The 18,629-nt window shown below is 39.7% G+C and overlaps 1 protein-coding gene and 1 long non-coding RNA gene across 4 annotated transcripts in view; one reads left to right on the top strand and one right to left on the bottom strand.

Annotated features, from left to right (window-relative positions):
- Nucleotides 1–15,310, top strand: part of LOC135412011 (protein scribble homolog) — a 30,443-nt gene extending 15,133 nt beyond the window's left edge. Inside the window, exons 6-7 of the mRNA XM_064650340.1 lie at nucleotides 262–357; nucleotides 14,128–15,310. Of these exons, the coding sequence (XP_064506410.1) occupies nucleotides 262–357; nucleotides 14,128–14,280 (249 nt within the window). The 3' untranslated portion in view covers nucleotides 14,281–15,310. The remainder of the gene's footprint in view (nucleotides 1–261; nucleotides 358–14,127) is intronic.
- A 714-nt stretch (nucleotides 15,311–16,024) lies between these two features.
- LOC135412012 (uncharacterized) overlaps nucleotides 16,025–18,629 on the bottom strand; it is a 175,828-nt gene continuing 173,223 nt past the window's right edge. For 2 of the 3 annotated variants that reach the window (XR_010429459.1, XR_010429458.1), the window contains exons 3-4: nucleotides 18,234–18,302; nucleotides 16,025–17,038 (exon numbers count right to left, since the gene is read on the bottom strand). This is a non-coding gene — a long non-coding RNA (uncharacterized LOC135412012). The remainder of the gene's footprint in view (nucleotides 17,039–18,233; nucleotides 18,303–18,629) is intronic. The other variant, XR_010429460.1, reaches the window with a different exon arrangement.

Below are 18,629 nucleotides of genomic sequence, written 5' to 3'. Positions count from 1 at the left end.
GGATAATCTGTGTACAAATAATGAGCATTTTTCTCTTGAAACTACGTGTTACAACTTCTTATTCTTGAACTGATCATTTCAACAGTTCAAATATACAATTCATCAAAAATGGGGAACAGCAAGAATTACAATTTTGATTGCTTTCATTGTGCAACCACATATAACAATAGGGCAGAGTATTTGTATACTAACCTGAGAGGGAGGGAATTGCTCTTCTGCATTCAGAATAAAAGTATGTGTTTCTGGTGTGTTTTTTTAAAGGCTACCTTCATTTCAGAACCTGCTGTCCTTGATGCTGGTCCTACTGAAGCTTCACCCAAGGGCAACCACTTCCCAACAGTAAATCACATCATAACAGTAAGTAAGATGGCCCAGTAAATAACAAATAATTCTTACCTAAGTAATTTGTGTTGTCTGTCATTAATGCTAATTAAGACTGGCACAGATCTTATGAGCAGCAAGACACATACCAAAGATCAGAGACCCTACCAGGCATTTCCTTGGCTGTCACTGCAGCTGGAACATGGCTTCTGGAGGAGCTCAGCTCCTGGGTAGGCATCAGTGTAGCAGACTAGAGCTTTTGAAGCACTCTGGTTTGGGGACTTTGAGGGTGGTGTCCGTTCCCTCCTGCTTAAGTATTTATTATATGGTCTGGACTCTCTCTCTAGCTAATGGAAGGAGCAGCATTTCCAGGGTCCCTCTTTTAGGAGGGAGAGGTTGAACTGCTACCTGGAGATGACAATTTTCATTTTTTGACTGGAGGGGGAACTTGTGCGACAGGCTAAGACATGCTCATATTTTAGGTGACCAGTGTCAGACGAGACTAAGCCTATTGCTTACTAAGGGAAATGGCTGAGCCTGCAGGGTAGCTTTTAGAAATCTGAGTCACTTTTGTGAACTTCTCTAGCAAATAAAACTCTCTGAAGACTTACCCTAATCTTTTCATCTACCTGCACACATGAAACTATGGCTCTACTAGGAAGATACAATAAGATTAAGGTATCTGAATAATTAAGGTCAAAAAGCATCCTACTTTTTTGAAACCTGAAGTACCAAGAAGGAAAAAGTGTTTCTCCTACAGCAAATGCCAGAGGAATGCTTTGTTTGATTCCTCTTCTTCCAGCCTTTTTTTATCCTTTTCCATGAATACCATTCAAAACCCAGCTAGTGGCAAAAAATGGAAATTCATATATTATATAAAAGACTATAATCAAAGACCATATTCACGTTTTAATAGCCACTCAGATTTTTTAAAATAATGTGATTTGTTAGTTAACTGCAAAAGTGAGCAAATTGACCATGCAAATCTGTTTTTCTCTGTTAATCACTGTTTGAGAAAGGTTGAGCTGCAGCATTTGTCCATAATATGGTCTAAGAAAAGTTTTCTATTCAGTTGCTTAAAGAAACTTATTTTGAGGCCTGTGGTCTTCAACATCATCTTGTGAAACATTTAGACCAGTTTTATTTTCCAAATGAAAACACTTCCTTCAATTTGGGTTTTTTTTTGTCCAGCTCTACTTGGTAGCTGTTTCTTATGGTTCTAACCAGCATTGCAGGAAGCATGAGGCTTCCTGTTAGAGGAACCACTCTTGAAAGGGTTTATTCACACATTGCTAGTGTCCTGGATCTCTTGCAGGGGTATCTGACTTCTAGCGCTTTCATCCTGAAAGAGGAAATGACCGTATTTTTATGTTGTATGCCTTTTGGAAAATAATGCCTCCCTTTAAATTTCTTCAGCTATAGAGGGAGGAGGAGGAAGATAAGGCCAAATCACTTAACTTAGGGCACCATACACAGAGGGAGTCAACTGGCTGAATATGTTCCAACTGTCAAAAGTAGCCCATGTACAAGTTGTTTTGTGAAGAAACATTTGCATTTCTGGTTTTGTTTCTTTTTCGAAATCAAAATCTTTGTGCTGTAGCAAATAGTGTATGTTATCGCCTGTAACCTAGAGCAGCATTCATCAATCTTAGGGATTATGGACTTGCTGGGAGTATCCTGCTGACTTTGGAACTCTCAGTATCTCATCTGCTCTTGCTCTGAAGTTTCTCTTATTCCTCAGTAACTGTCTTATCTGAAAGATAAGCCTGCCTTCTTATGGAGGACTTGCTTTGCATGTTCAGATAAGCAGGTGGCAGTAGGACCTTAATACAGAATCTTGTTCTGTGCTAGGAATATAGGAAGGTTTGCTTCCTTTTTATTTCTGATCAGGTTTCAAGAGAAGATGAGTACGTCTATATCTAGGGAGGGAAGGAGAGAAGCACGATGGTAGAAAAACCAAAGACTTCTATTATTCTTCCTGCAAAAACTGAATGTGTGCTGGATGGTGCCTGTCTTCCTTCTCCCTCTCTTCCATGTCATCACTCTGCCCACCAGCAGATACTTTCTTCATTTATTTATTTTTATTGCATTTTAATAAACATTCTCTTTGCATATGCTATCTGTGATAATATTTGTCTTGAACTTGCTAGCCATAGCCTTCTAGCCATCTCTTGCTATTGCCCATCCTGTCTCTGAGCCTGGTGCTCTGATATTACGAAGGGCAATGCTGCTGCCAGGTCCAGGTTTGCCTTGGGCTTGGTTGCTCTGACTGTTTTTAAAAGGCTCATTTGAATTGTTAACTCATCCAACCAAACTCAATTTCAAACCCTTTTTGCCAGCTTTAAGATTTCATGACAGTGTGAATGGTCAGTAATTAATTGGACAAATGAAATGTTCTTTCACTCTGAGTCACAGTTTTGCAAAGGAAAAATGATAATCTCCCTTGGTTTTAATTATGATTATTATACTGAAATGTAGAGGCCTCAGAACTTTAATTACAATTAGATGCTTTTTTAAATACAATATTTTTTAGACTTGCCTCAGTTATGCTAATCACACCTCAAAAAAAATGAAAAGAGTTTATTTTACTTTGTTTATTATGTATATATCTAAAGAAAAATATTGTAAGTTAACTTAAACCAAGTCTTTGGATTTTAAAATGGTGATCTTAAAATAAGACTATGTAAAGATGTTCATCAAAATATAAGAGATTAAAATCACAGCTGATATGGCTGTCTACATGCAGACTGTGAGTAAAGTACTGCATATCTAACTACAGGGGCAGAAAAATCAGGACTGCAAACACAGTGCCCCATGCTGACTATAACAGGAGGAATTTTAACTTGGATTCTGGAGTTTTCATTTCCAGTTTTCTGTTGTTTCCTATCTATGCTCTCAAGCATAGAGCCAACTCTTCAAAATCTTTCTGTATCATAAATATTTTTATTCAAGGTCTGACTGAAATTCCTAATGGATTTTTGTTTGACTGAATGGTGAGTGTTGACAGATTTCAGCATCTCATATCACTTCATCATCATGTCATCTTCTCTGATCCATTTTTGGCCCTATCAATATCTTAAGGATATTAAATACTTCATAATTAATATCAAGTCTCTTAGATATTTCACTTCAATTCTTACCATATTATTTTATCTAATTTTATACCTTTGCCCTGGGAATTTCCTCAGTTAGATTTTTTTCATGTAGTTCACCGGGGTACAAATGTCACTTATACTGAAGATTTTCAAGGAAGGTTAAAGTAAGAATTATCAATTAAAAGCGATTGTGTAAAAAAAAAAGCTTACAGTATTGGAAAAATCTGAAGAACTTCATCAAGCTAAAAAACCCAAATGTTTTGGATGTTTTGTTTAAAAATGCAGAGATTCTAAGTGTTCCTAACTACAGTGAGAAAACAGACATCTTCAGTGAACGAGAACATGTATCAAAGTGAAATGCTCCCATGCCTGCAGAAAGTGAATAAGCATATATACCATGCTTCCACAATACATAGGTTGCTGTTTTTCTGCCTCTGTCTCACATTGTTTGTATACAAGGTGTGAGAAACCTTAAATGGATGGGAATCCGAGCAGGTCTACCTTCTTCATTTCCAGCCGATGCAGACTTCTCAGGAAAAAAACTTGATGCACATATACTAGTTAAAAAAATCTTCAAAAATCTAAGTATCAAACCCTTTTTTTATTCATCAGAGCATGTTAGTTTTAAACATATCAGAAAACTGAAATCATACAACATAAACATAATAGAACTTCTTTCTTATTTCTTTAGTCATCATCTTACTTTGTTCAATTTTAAAAGCAAAGCCAGTGGAGTACTCAAGTCAGAAAAACAGTGTAAAAGAAGACAACTAAAGAGTGATTCAGTTCCTATCATCAACAAAGCCACGTTTCTTCTGAAGCTTGTTTTAAACAGTAAAGACCTTGCTCACATCACATACAGTGTTTGAGTGACCTGTTCCCATAGCACTGTAAGACTTAATACTTCAAGTTTCTTATGAGGAACTGCTTTATCCCTTCTCCAAAACATTTTCATGACTCTGAATCATGTCAGTTAAGGGTGTTGGTGTTTTTATGTTTGTTTTGTTTTCTATTCTGACAAGCTAAGTTAGTTTTAGAAATCAGGAGTCTGACTCTTCACTGCCTTGCATCTTGTGCAGGTTTATGTATGTTTGCAAAGAAGCCTATGCACACAGCCTCGTTGGTTTAGCTAACCCTGTAGTCATCGTGTGAGCTTCAGTGGAGTGTAAGCACCCATCTGCCATGTGATTGCCTTCTCCAGTTCATCTGCTAGTTTGGTTCTGCTTTTATCTGAGCAACAGATTATTTCTGAGTCAGGATGAAAGATGAAACATAAAGGTGTGTGGTGCAGACACTGTGTTTACCTCTATAGTGTAGTGGTTGGGAAACTTATTTTCTGAATTTGGAATTAAGTTCCTGCTCCCAACAAATGCTTCTGTTTGCACAGTGTAACTTTTTTCCTCTCTTCCTTTTAAGTAGTTTTCTCACAGGACTTGGTCAGAGCTGACTCACTTCAAACTTTAAATTCTTGGATTTTGCAGAGCTTGTAAGTAAAAAATGCTAAATATGAAAAACCTTTAAAAAAGACAAGTCATTAGCTGATCTTTTCAAGACACCACATTAAAATACCTCAAAGTTAGAGAAAAATAATCTACACCCATTATATGGTAGACAATATAAGCACTGCAGACAATATAAGCAAAAACACGTGCAACAGGCAAGAAGACTCAAGCAAGGCACCTGGAACTATGCTGTAGGACATAGCATACTATTGGAGAATAAAAAAGGATAAATATTCAAACAACCACACAGATTACCAGCAACATCTCCCCTTGTAAAAGATGCCCTCATGAACTCTGCAGGAGCTCAGCAGGAGCTGAGACTGTACTGAATTCCTGCAAGCATTCAGATACAGCTGCTGCCTTCTGTAGGGGTGATGACCTTTCTTAAAAATCAAAGGATTGGTAACTTGGGCTGTGGGTAGCACGGCTTATGGGAGCAGTACCTTTTAAGTCTCCCAGTATGATCAAAGCAATACATTTTCTTCAATATTTTTATAGCATCAGGCCATAAATGATTACACAGAAAGCACTTACATGAAAATCTCTCTATCGGGTTCCAGTGGCAGGGAAGTCACTATCCAGTGGTACATTAGTAGATGAAAGAAATGGAGCAAGGACAATTTTCATACGCAATTGAAATCATATAGAAGCCTTTTGTGTCTAATGGCAATGCAAACACGACATGATGGACATTGATCTTCCATTGTTGTGGTGAGTTTGACGGAACTCCACCTTTCTTGCCTTGTGCATTGCCTTTGGAAGGCACTGAGCTGCTGGAGAGGAAAAACAAAAGTGGGCTTTGCTTTAAATATGACATGGCCAAATGTTATATATACTACACACTAGAAGACAAAACATGCCAGATGTTCTCTTGCTGTTCCAAGAAGTAGAGAAAATACCTGATTTTAAACCTGAGCTGTAAAATATATTGATATCTAGAAAATTCCCACAGAGGAAATTTTGATAGAATCATAGAGTGGTTAGGTTTGGAAGGGATCTTTAAAGGTCATCTTGTCCACCCCCTTGCAGTGAGTAGGGACATCTTCAACTAGAATAGGTTTCTTGGAGCCCCATCCAACCTGACCTTGAATATTTCCAGGAATGGGGCATCCACACCTCTCTGAGCAACCTGTTCCAGTGTTTTACCACCTGCCTGGTGCACTGAACTTCCAGGAAATCCAGCTGAGCTGCATTAGATTTTGGAGCAAATCACCAGGCACATGTGGGAATAGCAACAAGGTCAGGGAATAAGGGTGGGCTGGTTGGGTAGACCTTGCTCAAGACTTTCACTAAGCTGCCGCACACAAAACCCAGGCAGCACTTTTTAAAATGTGGTGCCAAAGCTTCTCTGGCTGTGCTTGAGAGTAGTGTGGCTGCTCCAAATGTAAGGATGAACTGAATTATGTGCTTCCCTCTCCCAGCCCCAAGTGACAAGAGGTGCTATCATGAGCCTATTGCTTCATGAGCGCAGAAGCACAGGTCACCTGCTTTCCTTGTGCAGAGGTCTTCTGCAGCCAAGTGTAATGAGGCACTTCAACCATGCCTGACCGTAGATTTATCTTCCCCAGGGTGCAGAAGAGGATTATATCTCTCTCTCCACCTGACTTCACAATGTCTGGAGTTTTGCCACAGGCCTCCACAGCAGTAAAATATTTGCACTGTAAAGTGCCAGGGAAAGGGATGCAGCCAGGGGTTTCCAAGACCAGGAAAGTTGAAAGTGCACCATGAAACACATGCTGGTTAAAATGTTCCTGATACACCGTAAGAGGGAGACTGTGTCGAATGCCTAGACGGGGTTCGCAAATTCATATGGTTTCATACAGGCAGCTCTGCATTAGGGGCTTTCTGTCACACCCACCTCGCCCTTGCCCCAGCCACTGTCCCCGCTGTGCCCTGGCTGCTGTGCCCGCTCCCGCCTGGCGGTGGCGGTGCTTGTGAGTAATGAACACACAAGAAATTAATTAGATCTCATTCTCCCTCTTCGACTTGTATTTACTTGTTTTCTTTTGGGGAGAAGGTTGCTTTTATCTGTTTCTGACTTTGGGAGGAAAACATCTCATCGCTTCAGCTTTGAAAGCCGTCAGATGCCGGCTTGGTATGAACCATGCAGCAGTTGATCTGCCTGTTCTCTGCTGTTCTTGTTGGATGCATTTTGGCATCTTCTTTTTAAAACTTTTATTGAAAAATACAGCTGTGTTACATTTTTTGGGCATGACTAAGCCCTTCTTCAGTTTAAATTTGATTTAGACAGTTTCTGCTATGAATACAGCCATCAGCAAATATGAGCTTTTCCATCTAGCAAAGGCACATTTTCAGTTTAGTGAGAAGGCTGAATTTCCTGTTCAAGTTTAAAAATTTACTTCCATCACCAGTGATGACAAAAAAGGTAAGACTAAGTATGAAATCATGAAAACATTATTCATGAAGTATGTAAACCCCTGCAAATGTTCTTAACCAAGTAGATAATTTTGTTTTCCCCTTTCCACCAACTCATGGGTACCAACTTTAGCACTGGTGTCAGTGAAGATTAGCTGTTAAGTCAAATTTCAAAAATATGTACTATTTAGATATACAGAGCTGAGCTAGGCAGACATCCCCATTACAGGTACTTTCTAACTGGGGAATATTTTCTTTAGAAAGTTATCTATTTGAACTAGGGTTAAAAGTATGTCTGGTTTTCTTCCAAAAGGCCAATCTAAATTCTTTTTCCCTGCCCCTATTCCATCAGACTTTGGCTTTTCATGTGTCCTATCACCTTCTGATCTGTAGCCTTTGTCCCCAGTGGCTGACCTTGCTGCCATCTGTGCTTTGCCCTGTCGCTGCTGTTTATGCCTTTGATGTGAAACTTGGGTTTTAGCCATGACTGTTGCCTTGAGAGCTTTCTTCTCCTGCTAAGATTGGAGTATGGACCTGTGGGTGGGGGGAGGTGAGAAGAAGGGAAAGGCTTATAGAAGAAAAAAAAATGATGGGGTTTGTTCTGTTCAGTTTTAGTTTTGGAAAAAATTATAAGAAGACATAATGAGCTGTCCTTTGTGGACTGTACTGCAATATTTTGAACAAAACATTTTTATTAGAAGTAGACAAGGAAAGCTTATGTGCACATCTGGAAGTTAAAAATGATTGGATGTTAACCTCTTGGCAGGATATCTTATCACTCTTTAAGAAGCTGCTTTCTACTGAAGCATCGTAGCTAGTTGTGAGTTTATTCCTATCCTATTTCAATATGAAAGAATTTTTACATCCAACACTGCAGCTGAGTTGCCCAAGGTTATTTAGATGGCTTCATTTTACTGCTTGCTGCAGAGGACCAGGAGTGCACAGGCAGCCCCTCTCTGTGCTCCAGTTGAAGGACTCTAGCTTTCAGTAGAGGCTGTTAATTCCATTAAATGAGAGTGTCTGAAATAATTTGATTTTTAGTTATTTAGTTATGCTTGATTCAAACAAAAATTTTTTTTTTAGTGAATCTTTTTAGTGTACAAAGTCTTCACTTTTATGTTGAAAAAAGTGTAAGAAAGACACGAACAAGGTAGTGGAAGAAATATCCATAGTGAACCCACTGGTTCTAGTTACTGTACTGTACACTGGTGTAGTACCGGACATGTTGTTAGTGAAACTTACTTTTTAGGCACTGAAAATACAATTTCAGGGGAAAATGGAAAATTACTAATTATACATTTTTGTGAAAAAGTATTCTACATATTTTGGCGGATCGGGATTGAATGGTAGTTCAAATATTATTTAAATAATGAGTGCATGATGATGGAAAGTGAGTAGGAGGACTTTGCTATTTCAGTAGAAGTATTTTAAACAAGTTCAAACACTATTCGGTAATGAGTGGAGAAAACAATGGAATACTAGAGAATCTGGATAATTTGTCCTCCTACACCAGCATCAACTTTTTTTGAAGTGTTACGTATAGAAGATGGAAATTTCACACCTTCCCACATGCCTTAGGCAAGCAACTTGAGATCAGGTGCCTGTACTGAAAAGGTTTTCCTTATTGCCATCCTAAATGTCTCTTTCTTGCCTTGTCTTTAATGGGCAGTGGATAGAGTTTGCTTCCTCTTTGCTATGTCATTTTTTCACATAGGAAGTCTGTTCTCCTGTCTTCCCTTGGTCATGCTGCACAAGGAAATGTACATTCAAATATAAAGAGTAAAGAAAAGCTCCAAGAGCAAAGCTAGCCTATTTAATAGAGTAAAGCTGAGGTCAATGAAGATAAGAAGGAAAATCTGAAATCCCTCCTCGTGTTCTGGAAGGAGAAGCACTGGGTTTGAGAAAAGGATGTAACAAAATATAATGCAAGTTTCAAGTTGCTGAGTTTTTTTGCTGTTACTTTGTTTTGTTTTGTTTATGTGGGGTTTTTTTAAACAAAACTGAAAAACAAAAGGAATTTGATAAGGTTTATATTGTGATATTCCTGGAGCTAGGGTGAATGTGAAGGCAGTGATAGAGAGTGCTGGGTTCCTAGGGGATGGTTAGGTGAAGATGGAAAGGCCACTGTGGTTAGAAATGTGATGTGTGTTTCTTACTTCCATTTTGTGTTGGTTTTGGTTTATAGAGGAAATTAATTGATAACTTTTGATGCTAGGAGAGGGAGAGTAGAGGCCTGAGATTCTTTTCATTGAATTAGACTTGTACAAATTCATACTCTGTTACTTAATTGGATTTGCAATTGCATAGTTGGCACAATCCACAACCAAGAGTTGTTTTGTCATTGGTACCTGTGTTTCAGATTTGAGGATATCAGGGCTCCTCAGCATCCCATCAGGGAGAACGACACAGAGCAGGATAATTGACCACAGGGGAAGGAGCAGCGATGGGTAAAGGGAAAGCAGTGGGATGGGCTCACATGAAGCTTCAGAGGGAGGGTGGGCAGGGAGATGTGCAGAAAGCAGAGGGACAGAGAATACAGCTGCACTTGGACCAGAACATTTGATTTGTTACAAAAACTCAACAGTATGTCTCCAAATCAGTGTGAGTCTGTATATATGTGAGCTTTCACCTGCATGGAGAGGGTATAGAGGGGCTACTGTGGATCAGAGCTGAGCCTGCTCTTCTCTTGGGAGTCCAGTTTTCCAGCCTTTGCAGCAGTTCTGGGCTGAGACGCTGTTCAGCATCTGCTGTAGAAAATTGGTTGGTCATTTAGTGCTGGTTCCTCTTTATCTACAGTAACATGAAAGATTCATTGTAAGACTTCCCCAACACCACGTACTTTGTGGAAGCAGTTAATACAATTACTGTAGAAATGTTGAACGAGTGACTTTCATGAATTAAATTCACTTTATGATTGCAAGACCTAGTCTCATCATAATATTTGAAACATAGGATGAAAGAACTCATGAAATGTTTGAAGAAAAGCTTTTTTAGAAAATTGATTTCGATTCCTTGGAAGTGGAATCCCTGGGAAGTAGAAACCATGCTGATAAAGAGTATTTTAAAAAATGACATTCAAAATGGCTAAGGTTTATTCTTCAAAAGGAAGAATAGGTACTGGTGACTCTTCATGGCTAATGGAATACGTCTGGTTGTGGAGAGATGTGCATATGTCTATTTTTGAATAGCACAGTACACAAAGAAAGGCCTTCTGTGAGCTTTGAACAGAGAGCTCAATGAAATGCCAAATCTGGTCCTGGATGTGGCTATAGGTAACTGCAGGTAGGGCATAGACCTTCACACTAGTTTTTGAGGTGTCAGAATTTCATTATGTGACACAGTAAATCACCTGTATGTATAGGATGTGCATTTGCTGGAGTGCAAAGCAGCTGTCTGCTGGCTGTTGTTAAGCAAGAAGCATCTTTCAGCAATGAACAGAGCCAAAAGATACATCCAGTGCATAGAATGCTTATAAATGCTGTCACATGTGCATGACAGGAGTTGTTACCTTGGCCAGTACTTAGGATCTATATAGGTTATTTAAAGATTCCAGAAATGTGAACTTCTGAGTTTAAGCAACAGAAAAGGAAGGAAAAAAAAAAAGAAAGATATAATTGAGCACTCAGTACATCAAGGAATATAACTAAATTTATGCCTAGTTTTAAAATTAGTTTACAGCTCTCGGGGGTGAGATTCAACTCCAAACTGACACCTGCATTTTGGTGTCTGTGTGTAGTATGCTGTGAGCCAGGGGGTTGCCAGGCCTCCCAACAGTCAGTGGATTTGGAGCTAATGTCAGTGGAGCCTGGGGAATAATTCATTTTACTTCAATGCAGAAGCCTCCTGGCTGTCTAGCTCAACAGCCACAAAGCATCTATTTGCTCATGTAATTTCCTAAATCAAATAATGCACAGCAAGGAAATAATATAAAAACAATTGAATTTGTGGTGTCAACATGAAATGTTCTTATAAAATGCAAAGAAATGCAACAAAGCAGCTGATAAATAAGAAGTTCCTGAAAAATTTTAGGCTACTAGTAAGGTGGCCATTTTATTTATTACACATTATTATATTAGCTATTTGTTAGATATATTGACACACTCTTATATCTGTTTTCAATTACATGTTAAACATTTTTTTAAAATTAGTGAAAAGTAGGATGATTTTGTGCATCAGAGTAATTATTTGTAGTAATCCATTAATTGATACAAGCCATTACTGATACATTATTTGACTAAACACCAAGAGCCTGACATTATTTTTTCTCAGTTACAGAATTTAAATTAATTTTAAAACATTGTAATGTAATTCTCAAAAACACAAAGTTCTTGGCCAAAAAATTGACATGAATCGAATCCATGTATGCTTATTTTACTGACAAATCGAAACGTTAATATTTTGTCTTAATGTTTCCTTTAAATATACTTTGTCAGGAAAGAAATCAGAACATGCAATTTTTCAAAGATCAATAATTGATACGCTTTGTGGTACTTAATTAATCCCTTATTGCTTTCAGGTGCATGAATTAAATGAATAATGAAGTTTAATTAAAATAGATGTACATATTTAATATTTTCTTGTCTTTATTTTTTGAAATATTTTCATCTTTTTTTTACCTATGGAAGGTTTTTTAAAAGATTAGCTAAGGAATGGAAAAAGCAGTTTATACCAATTTTGCTTTAATTATCAATGCAATTTTTGACCTAGAACAGCTAGTCTGTCAGGAAGCTGGACACAAAAGAAGGGCTAAGGGGAATCTCCGTCCTTTGTTGAATGTGTGAGGAAACATAGGGACAAAGGATGAGGAAAATCCTGAGGTACTCAATGCCTTCTTTGCCTCAGTCTTTAATAGCAAGACCAGTTGCTCTCTGGGTATTAGTGCCCTAAGCTGGAAGACAGGAAGAGGGAGCAGAATGAAGCTCCCATAATAATAATAATAATAATAATAATAATAATGGCCAGTCTTCGCGAGCGAAGATTTTGGGAAAGGTCATTAACCCTTCCAGCCTGCGCAGTGGATTTTTTAGGTGAGACACAGCATGCGCTGAACTGAGCCCACCCTTTAGTCCTGAGGTTCATCTGCCGGGGCCGAGCAAAGCTTGGACAGTGGCAGTGAGGTCCCCAGGATGTAGGTTTGTTTAGAGTGACCTTCTCTTAGGTGGATTGCCTACCGAGGCTGACGAGCTCCACCTGCCCAGGGGGCCGGGAATCGAACCTGGGTCGCAGTGGTGAGAGTCAGGCACTCTAACCACTAGACCACCAGAGGCCCCTTGAAGCTCCCATAATCAAAGGGGAAATGCCACAGCACTTAGACACATATGAGTCTATGGGGCCAGACGGAATTCACCCAAGGGTACTGAAGGAGCTGGGGAAGTACTCACTGAGCCACTTTTCATCATCTACTGGTGGTCCTGGCTAACTGGGAGGGTCCCAGGTGGCTGGAAGCTGGCAAATGTGATGCCCATCTAGAAGAGGGGCTGGAAGGAGGAGCCAGGGCACTAGAGATTGACTAACCTGATCTTCTATGATATACACTTTGTGAAAGAGGGAAAGACTGTAGATGTTGTCTACCCAGACTTTAGTAAAGCCTTTGACACTGTTTCCCACAGCATCTTCCTGGAGAAACTGGCTGCTCATGGCTTGGATGGGGACATTGTTGCTGAGTCAAAAACTGGCTGAGTGGCTGGGCCCAGAGAGTTGTGATGAATGGTGCTACATCCAGAGGGCAAACAGTCACTAGTGCGGTTTGCCAGGGCTCAGTATTGGGATGAATCCTGTTTAATATCTCTATTGATGATCTGGAGGAGGGAACCAAGAGCACCCTCAGCCAGTTTGCAGAGACCCCAGTTTGCATGGGAATGTTGATTTGCTGGAGGGCAGGAAGGCTTTGCAGAGGGATCTGGACAGGCTGGGTTGATGGGCTGAGGCCAATTGTGTGAAGTTCAACAAGACCAATTGCCGGTTCCTGTGCTTGTGTCACAACAACCCCAGGCAGTGCTATAGGCTGGGGCAGAGTGGCTGGAAAGCTGCCCAGTGGAAAAGGACATGGGGGTGCTGGTTGATAGCAGCTGAACATGAGCCAGCAGTGCGTCCTGGTGGCCAAATGGCCAATGGAATCCTGGCTTGTATCAGAAATAACGTGGCCCACAGGACCAGGGCAGAGATCATTCCTCTGGTGAGGCCACACCTCAAATTCTGTGTTATCAGTTTTTCACTACAAGAAAGACACTGAGGGGCTGGGGCATGTCCAGAGAAGGGCAATGGAGGTGGTGAAGGAGGTGGAACACAAGTCATATAAGGAGTGGCTGAGGGAGCTGGGGTTGTTTAGCTTGGTAAAAAGGAGTCTCAGGGAAGACCTTATTGCTTTCTACAATTACCTGAAAGGAGGTTGTAGCAAGGTAGGGGTTGGTCTCTTCTCCCAGGTAACAAGTGACAGGACAAGAGGAAATGGCCTCAATTTGTGCCGGGGAAGGTTTATATTGAACATTAGGAAAAATATCTTCACAGAAAGGATTGTTAAGCATTGGAACACACTGCCCAGAGAAGTGGCTGAGTCACCATCCCTGACGATATCTAAAAGACATGTAGATGTGGTGTTTAGGGTCATGGTTTAGTGGTGGACTTGGCAGTGCTGGGTTAACGGTTGGACTTGATGATCTTAAAGATCTTTTCCAACCTAAATATTCTACGAATCTTTGAAGTTCTGTGGTGTTACACCTCTCACATGTTTTTCTCATCACCTCTTTTCCCTGTACCTCTAAAATACCCCCTTTAAACACTTCCCTGCTCTTGATCTGACTCTTTTCTCTGAAATCTTTCACGTTTTGCTGAAGATACCTCGGATAATCCTCACGCGCCCTTCCACTTCTGATGAAGATACCGACCAGTTGCCCCCAGACCCTGATGACTTTGAGCCTGAGGAGCCTGGCAGCGCAGGAGGCCATGCCTATTCGGACTGTCTGAGCAGCGCTTTTTATCCTCCCTAATAAAGTACTTCTCTGGAAAGAGTTAATGGGTGATTTTCTCTCCCATTGTTTGATTACATTTAGTGTAGTACTTGAACCACTATGCCTTATTTATAGCGAAAACCATTAAATGGAGGACGTATTTGAGCTGGGGGAGCAGAACCCTGTTTGTTTTTCTTTGCCTTGAACTTTCCTTTGGCCAGCACTTGAAACAAAATGCACTGGGTAAAGTTATGTGAATGTCACCATGTGTTTCAGTATCCACTTGTGAGTGTCCTACAGCACCTAAATGCAATGGTGAAAAAAGCAGGTGATTTTTATTCAGAAGGTACTTTACCCATTTGGAAACACAGTGAAAATAATTGTATAGTTTGTTGGTTTTTTTAAAATCTTGTGTCCATGTTTTGTCTATACAGCTCATCCTTTTATCTGCCCCCGTGTTCTTTTGAATTGTCCCTTTTAATGTTGTTTTCTATGAGAATTAAAAAAAAAAAATTCTGTCTTTAATAGTGCTGGGGTTTTTGACCCACAGAGAAATGTTATTTGTGTTGGAATTCTGTATCTCATTCTAGTGTAATAAAGAATAGTTTCTCCAGGTATATCAGTAATGTGAATATATATCAGATTTGAACAAGACCTGTAAGTTGCATTTTATTAGATCCAAATGCAGGAGGCACCTTATGCAACTATGTACCTGAGAGTGAACTGAGAAGCAATTTCTTATGCTTGAGGAACTGTCTGAGACTCTTTTATTTCTCCTCCTGATTTGCATATAAGCAGGGCACCTTTAATTTGCCTTACTGCAGTATGCCAGTATTTCATGTATGTATGTGTGTGTGTATATATGAGGTAAGCTTTTAAAAGAAAATGTTCCTGTACAACAGTGTTCAATCCTTTAATTCCCTTCACTGCTATTCAGATTTCTAGTGCATTTTGAGATGTTTAATAAACATATGTAGAGTTCCAAAGTACTGCCTTAACTCAGAGGTGAGGTCTGGCCCTGCTAGACTGAAATGTCATTACTTCCTTTTCATGTACATGAAGTGTGCATTGATGGTTTTTATGATGTTTATACAGTTTCTATTCCTGTAAATATAATATAGCACAACTCTGACCTGGTAAATCCCCATCTTTTATTCCCATTCTGAAAGATTTCTCAAGTGATCATTCATATATAACTTCAATGAATGCTGGCATGTGGCTTTTCCAGAATTATGAAGTTCCCAGGAGAGTATGGCTGTTGCAGAGTTAGAACAACATCTCCTACTGACAAAACAGATATTTTATTTTGAAAAGATAGGTTTGCAATAACACTATGATATCATGTCAACTGCATCCACTGTGTTTTTTTCATTATCTTGTACATCTGCATTTTAATTGAAGATAGCAGTAGGAATATTAAGCTAGTTTCTTTCATTTGCAAAATGAACATCTTAGAATCTGCTATGACTTTAATATTAAAGACTATATTATGTGCATAAGCATTATCTTAAATGATGTTGATAAATGAAATAATATTAAAATGTTTACTTCCCATCCCTTTTCTTCCTCCAAAATAAACAGGGTTCTTCCACCATGACTTAATGTTTGATCAATGCATATTGCAAAAATATCAACCTCAGAACCCACAAACACTTTGGCAATCTAGCTAGTACTGTACAGTTTATTACTGGTTTTTTGTCTTTTAATACACTGCAGAAAAAAATAAACTCAGCTGTTATAAACCAACCCTTGGCTGCAGAATAAGTAGTAATTGAGAGTTAGTAAAATAAGAGTTCTGTTGAGAACTCTGTATTGTATTTTTTTTCCTTCTCATAGATAGGTGTGTCAAAACATTTGCTATCAAAATTCCAATCTTGTAACCAAATGCTGTTGCCATTCAGGAAACTTTTAAACACTTAGATATTTATCTGTCCTTTTCAACTGAATTTGTTTTCAAGGCAAACTTCATATGGCAGTGTAGAGAATTTTGCTGTGGTTATAAACTTACAGTGGTAACCTCTCTGTGGAAAAAAATTGAACACACATTGACAAATGAACCCAAATACTTATGTAAATGGACACACAGCTCTGCAAAATATATCAATCAAAGCCTATGCTTATTCAAGCTTTTATTATGAAAAAATCTCCGCAGTAGCAGGTGATTATGTTCCGCTTTTGTTCTGCAAAAGAGGGGCAGAGGTGCGGGTCAGATGCTGGTGTCCTTATCAGCGTTACTGAGTAATGTCTCTTTTGAGGTTTGGCTGTTCGATAAGAGTGGGCAGAGACAGAAGGTGGAGACGGTGGGATGGGAGTTGGTCTGTTAATGACAGCTCATATCCTGTGCTCTTGCTTCCTGGTGACCTGGGAAGTGACTCGAAAAAACCCACTGCCTGGCTATGGAGCAGCCACTCATTTTCTATAGGGAACAGCTACCACATCATTTAAAAGATAGCTACAAAGGTATTTAATACTTTCCTAATTAGTCACTTCTCATCATTGTCACATCCATTGTTGTGGAGGAAGGGATGGCAAACAGTACCAATACATATGGAAGGGAAGATTTTATTTTTTGTGTGTGTGTAACTCATCTATTGAAATATATTTTACAGCCCAGGATAATTTGGTTTGCTGGGATATAGCAGTAATATTCAGGGACATCATGTGTATATAGCTGAAACAATGGGTATTTGACAGAAAAGAGATCTGTTCCACTCCCGTATGTACTCCTGGAGGACAGCAGATGTAGGATCTTGCCGGCACAAAGATAGTCCACTTCAGAACAATTGACTTAGAAGACCTGCAAAGAGAAGAAAGTGCTTACAGCTTACATGGACTTCCACGTCAGAAAAGGCTCAGAGCTCTTGGAATCAATTTGTTATAATGTTGAAATAACCTTCTTAGTTTTCATGCTCAAATGTATACAAACTTGTCCCTTTGGAGAAACTTTGTCAAGGAGCCTCTTGCTCCCTGTACATGACATGTAGGGTTCTGCTTCCTCACATGTAAAACAGAGACTGGCAGTGCCTGTGATGTTTTCCTCTTTTTCCACGCCTGCCACCTCCTGCTCCCTGAGTGTTTGCAGAGCGATCGGGGTGGACCAGGGAGTGACAGCAGCAGCTGCCGGGTGCCATGGCAGGAATGTGGACCCACCTCTCTTAAGGATCAGCTTCCCACCCTTGGCTCCTGGCTGCCTGGAAGGTAAGCCTGCTTTGTATTACTGTCCAGTACTCTGCCGTGCTCTTCATTTCTGCAAGGATCATGCCATGAAATGCCAGCTAGAAACGCTGCTGGGGTTCTGTCATTTCCAGGCATGTGCATGTGACCCTGGGTTCATGTGACCTGGAGTAACATAGGGATTGCTTGCTGGTGTTGCACGATGGGACTGAGAGAAGGGTGAGCACCAGAAATAACTCGGAAAGCTCAACTTGTGGCATCTGCCAGACTGGCAGTTACAAGTAGTGAGGCAGCCTACTGAGTTTTGTGGTTTTTTCTTTCAACTTTTTGATTTAAGTGTGGGACAGGAACTCTCCACATTAGACTTTTAAAAATCACTGTGGGTGTGATTTCTGTATTACTCTTAGGGTTTTTAGCTGATATATGTGACTTAAGTCACATAGCTTTCAACTGAGTATAATATAATTGACCACATCAGGGTCAGACTTAACACTTCTAACTGTTGAAAGCTTATGGCGCGTCTAATGCAGAGCAAATAAAAGCTATGGGCTTAAGAGCAGCAGTGCAGATGTGTGATGTGTGGTGCAGCCATTGGCTGGCAGCCCTGGGCTACCACTGAGCCAGGCTGGAAATGAAAATAGCCAAAGTAAAAGAATTATGGAAGCCACATGAGTGAAAACAGCTAAGAGTGACAGGCACACATCGTGATATTCACTGGCTTCATTCTCTAACAACAGCAGATCAAATGAGCACAGAAAATACATCTGCTTGAATGGCTTCTTTACACGATACTGCTATTTGGGATATTCAGCACTTGCCTCTTACAAAAGAACTCACAGCCTTCCCCCTCATCAACTTCATCTCTTGGCCTCTTGTTAGGTCCTGCTCTGAGAAGAAAAACAAGTGTCAAGAGAGGAGTGACTGTAATAAAAAGAATTAATCGAAAATAGCACAGTAATTTAGGCAATGTCTAGAACATGCTTTTACTCAGCACCTCTTTGCTATGTTTTCCCTAGCAAAGTAAAACAGGAAATATACAGTTACTGTCTCAGAAAGTCCCTGGAGTAGAATAACCATTATTTCTATGTAAGAAATAATATACTCTCATTAAAATTCTCATATGGTTAGGATCATGGGCTTTCCTCAGGTTTGGTGGTGAAATATCATGCTGAGCAAGCTGTGGTAGATAATAAGGTGATGTCAGCTTTTCTATG

This window comes from Pseudopipra pipra, chromosome 3, assembly GCF_036250125.1.
Source record: "Pseudopipra pipra isolate bDixPip1 chromosome 3, bDixPip1.hap1, whole genome shotgun sequence".
NCBI lineage: Eukaryota > Metazoa > Chordata > Aves > Passeriformes > Pipridae > Pseudopipra > Pseudopipra pipra.
The sequence above is the reverse complement of the archived record's forward strand: the minus strand, read 5'-3'. Positions and strand labels throughout refer to the sequence as shown.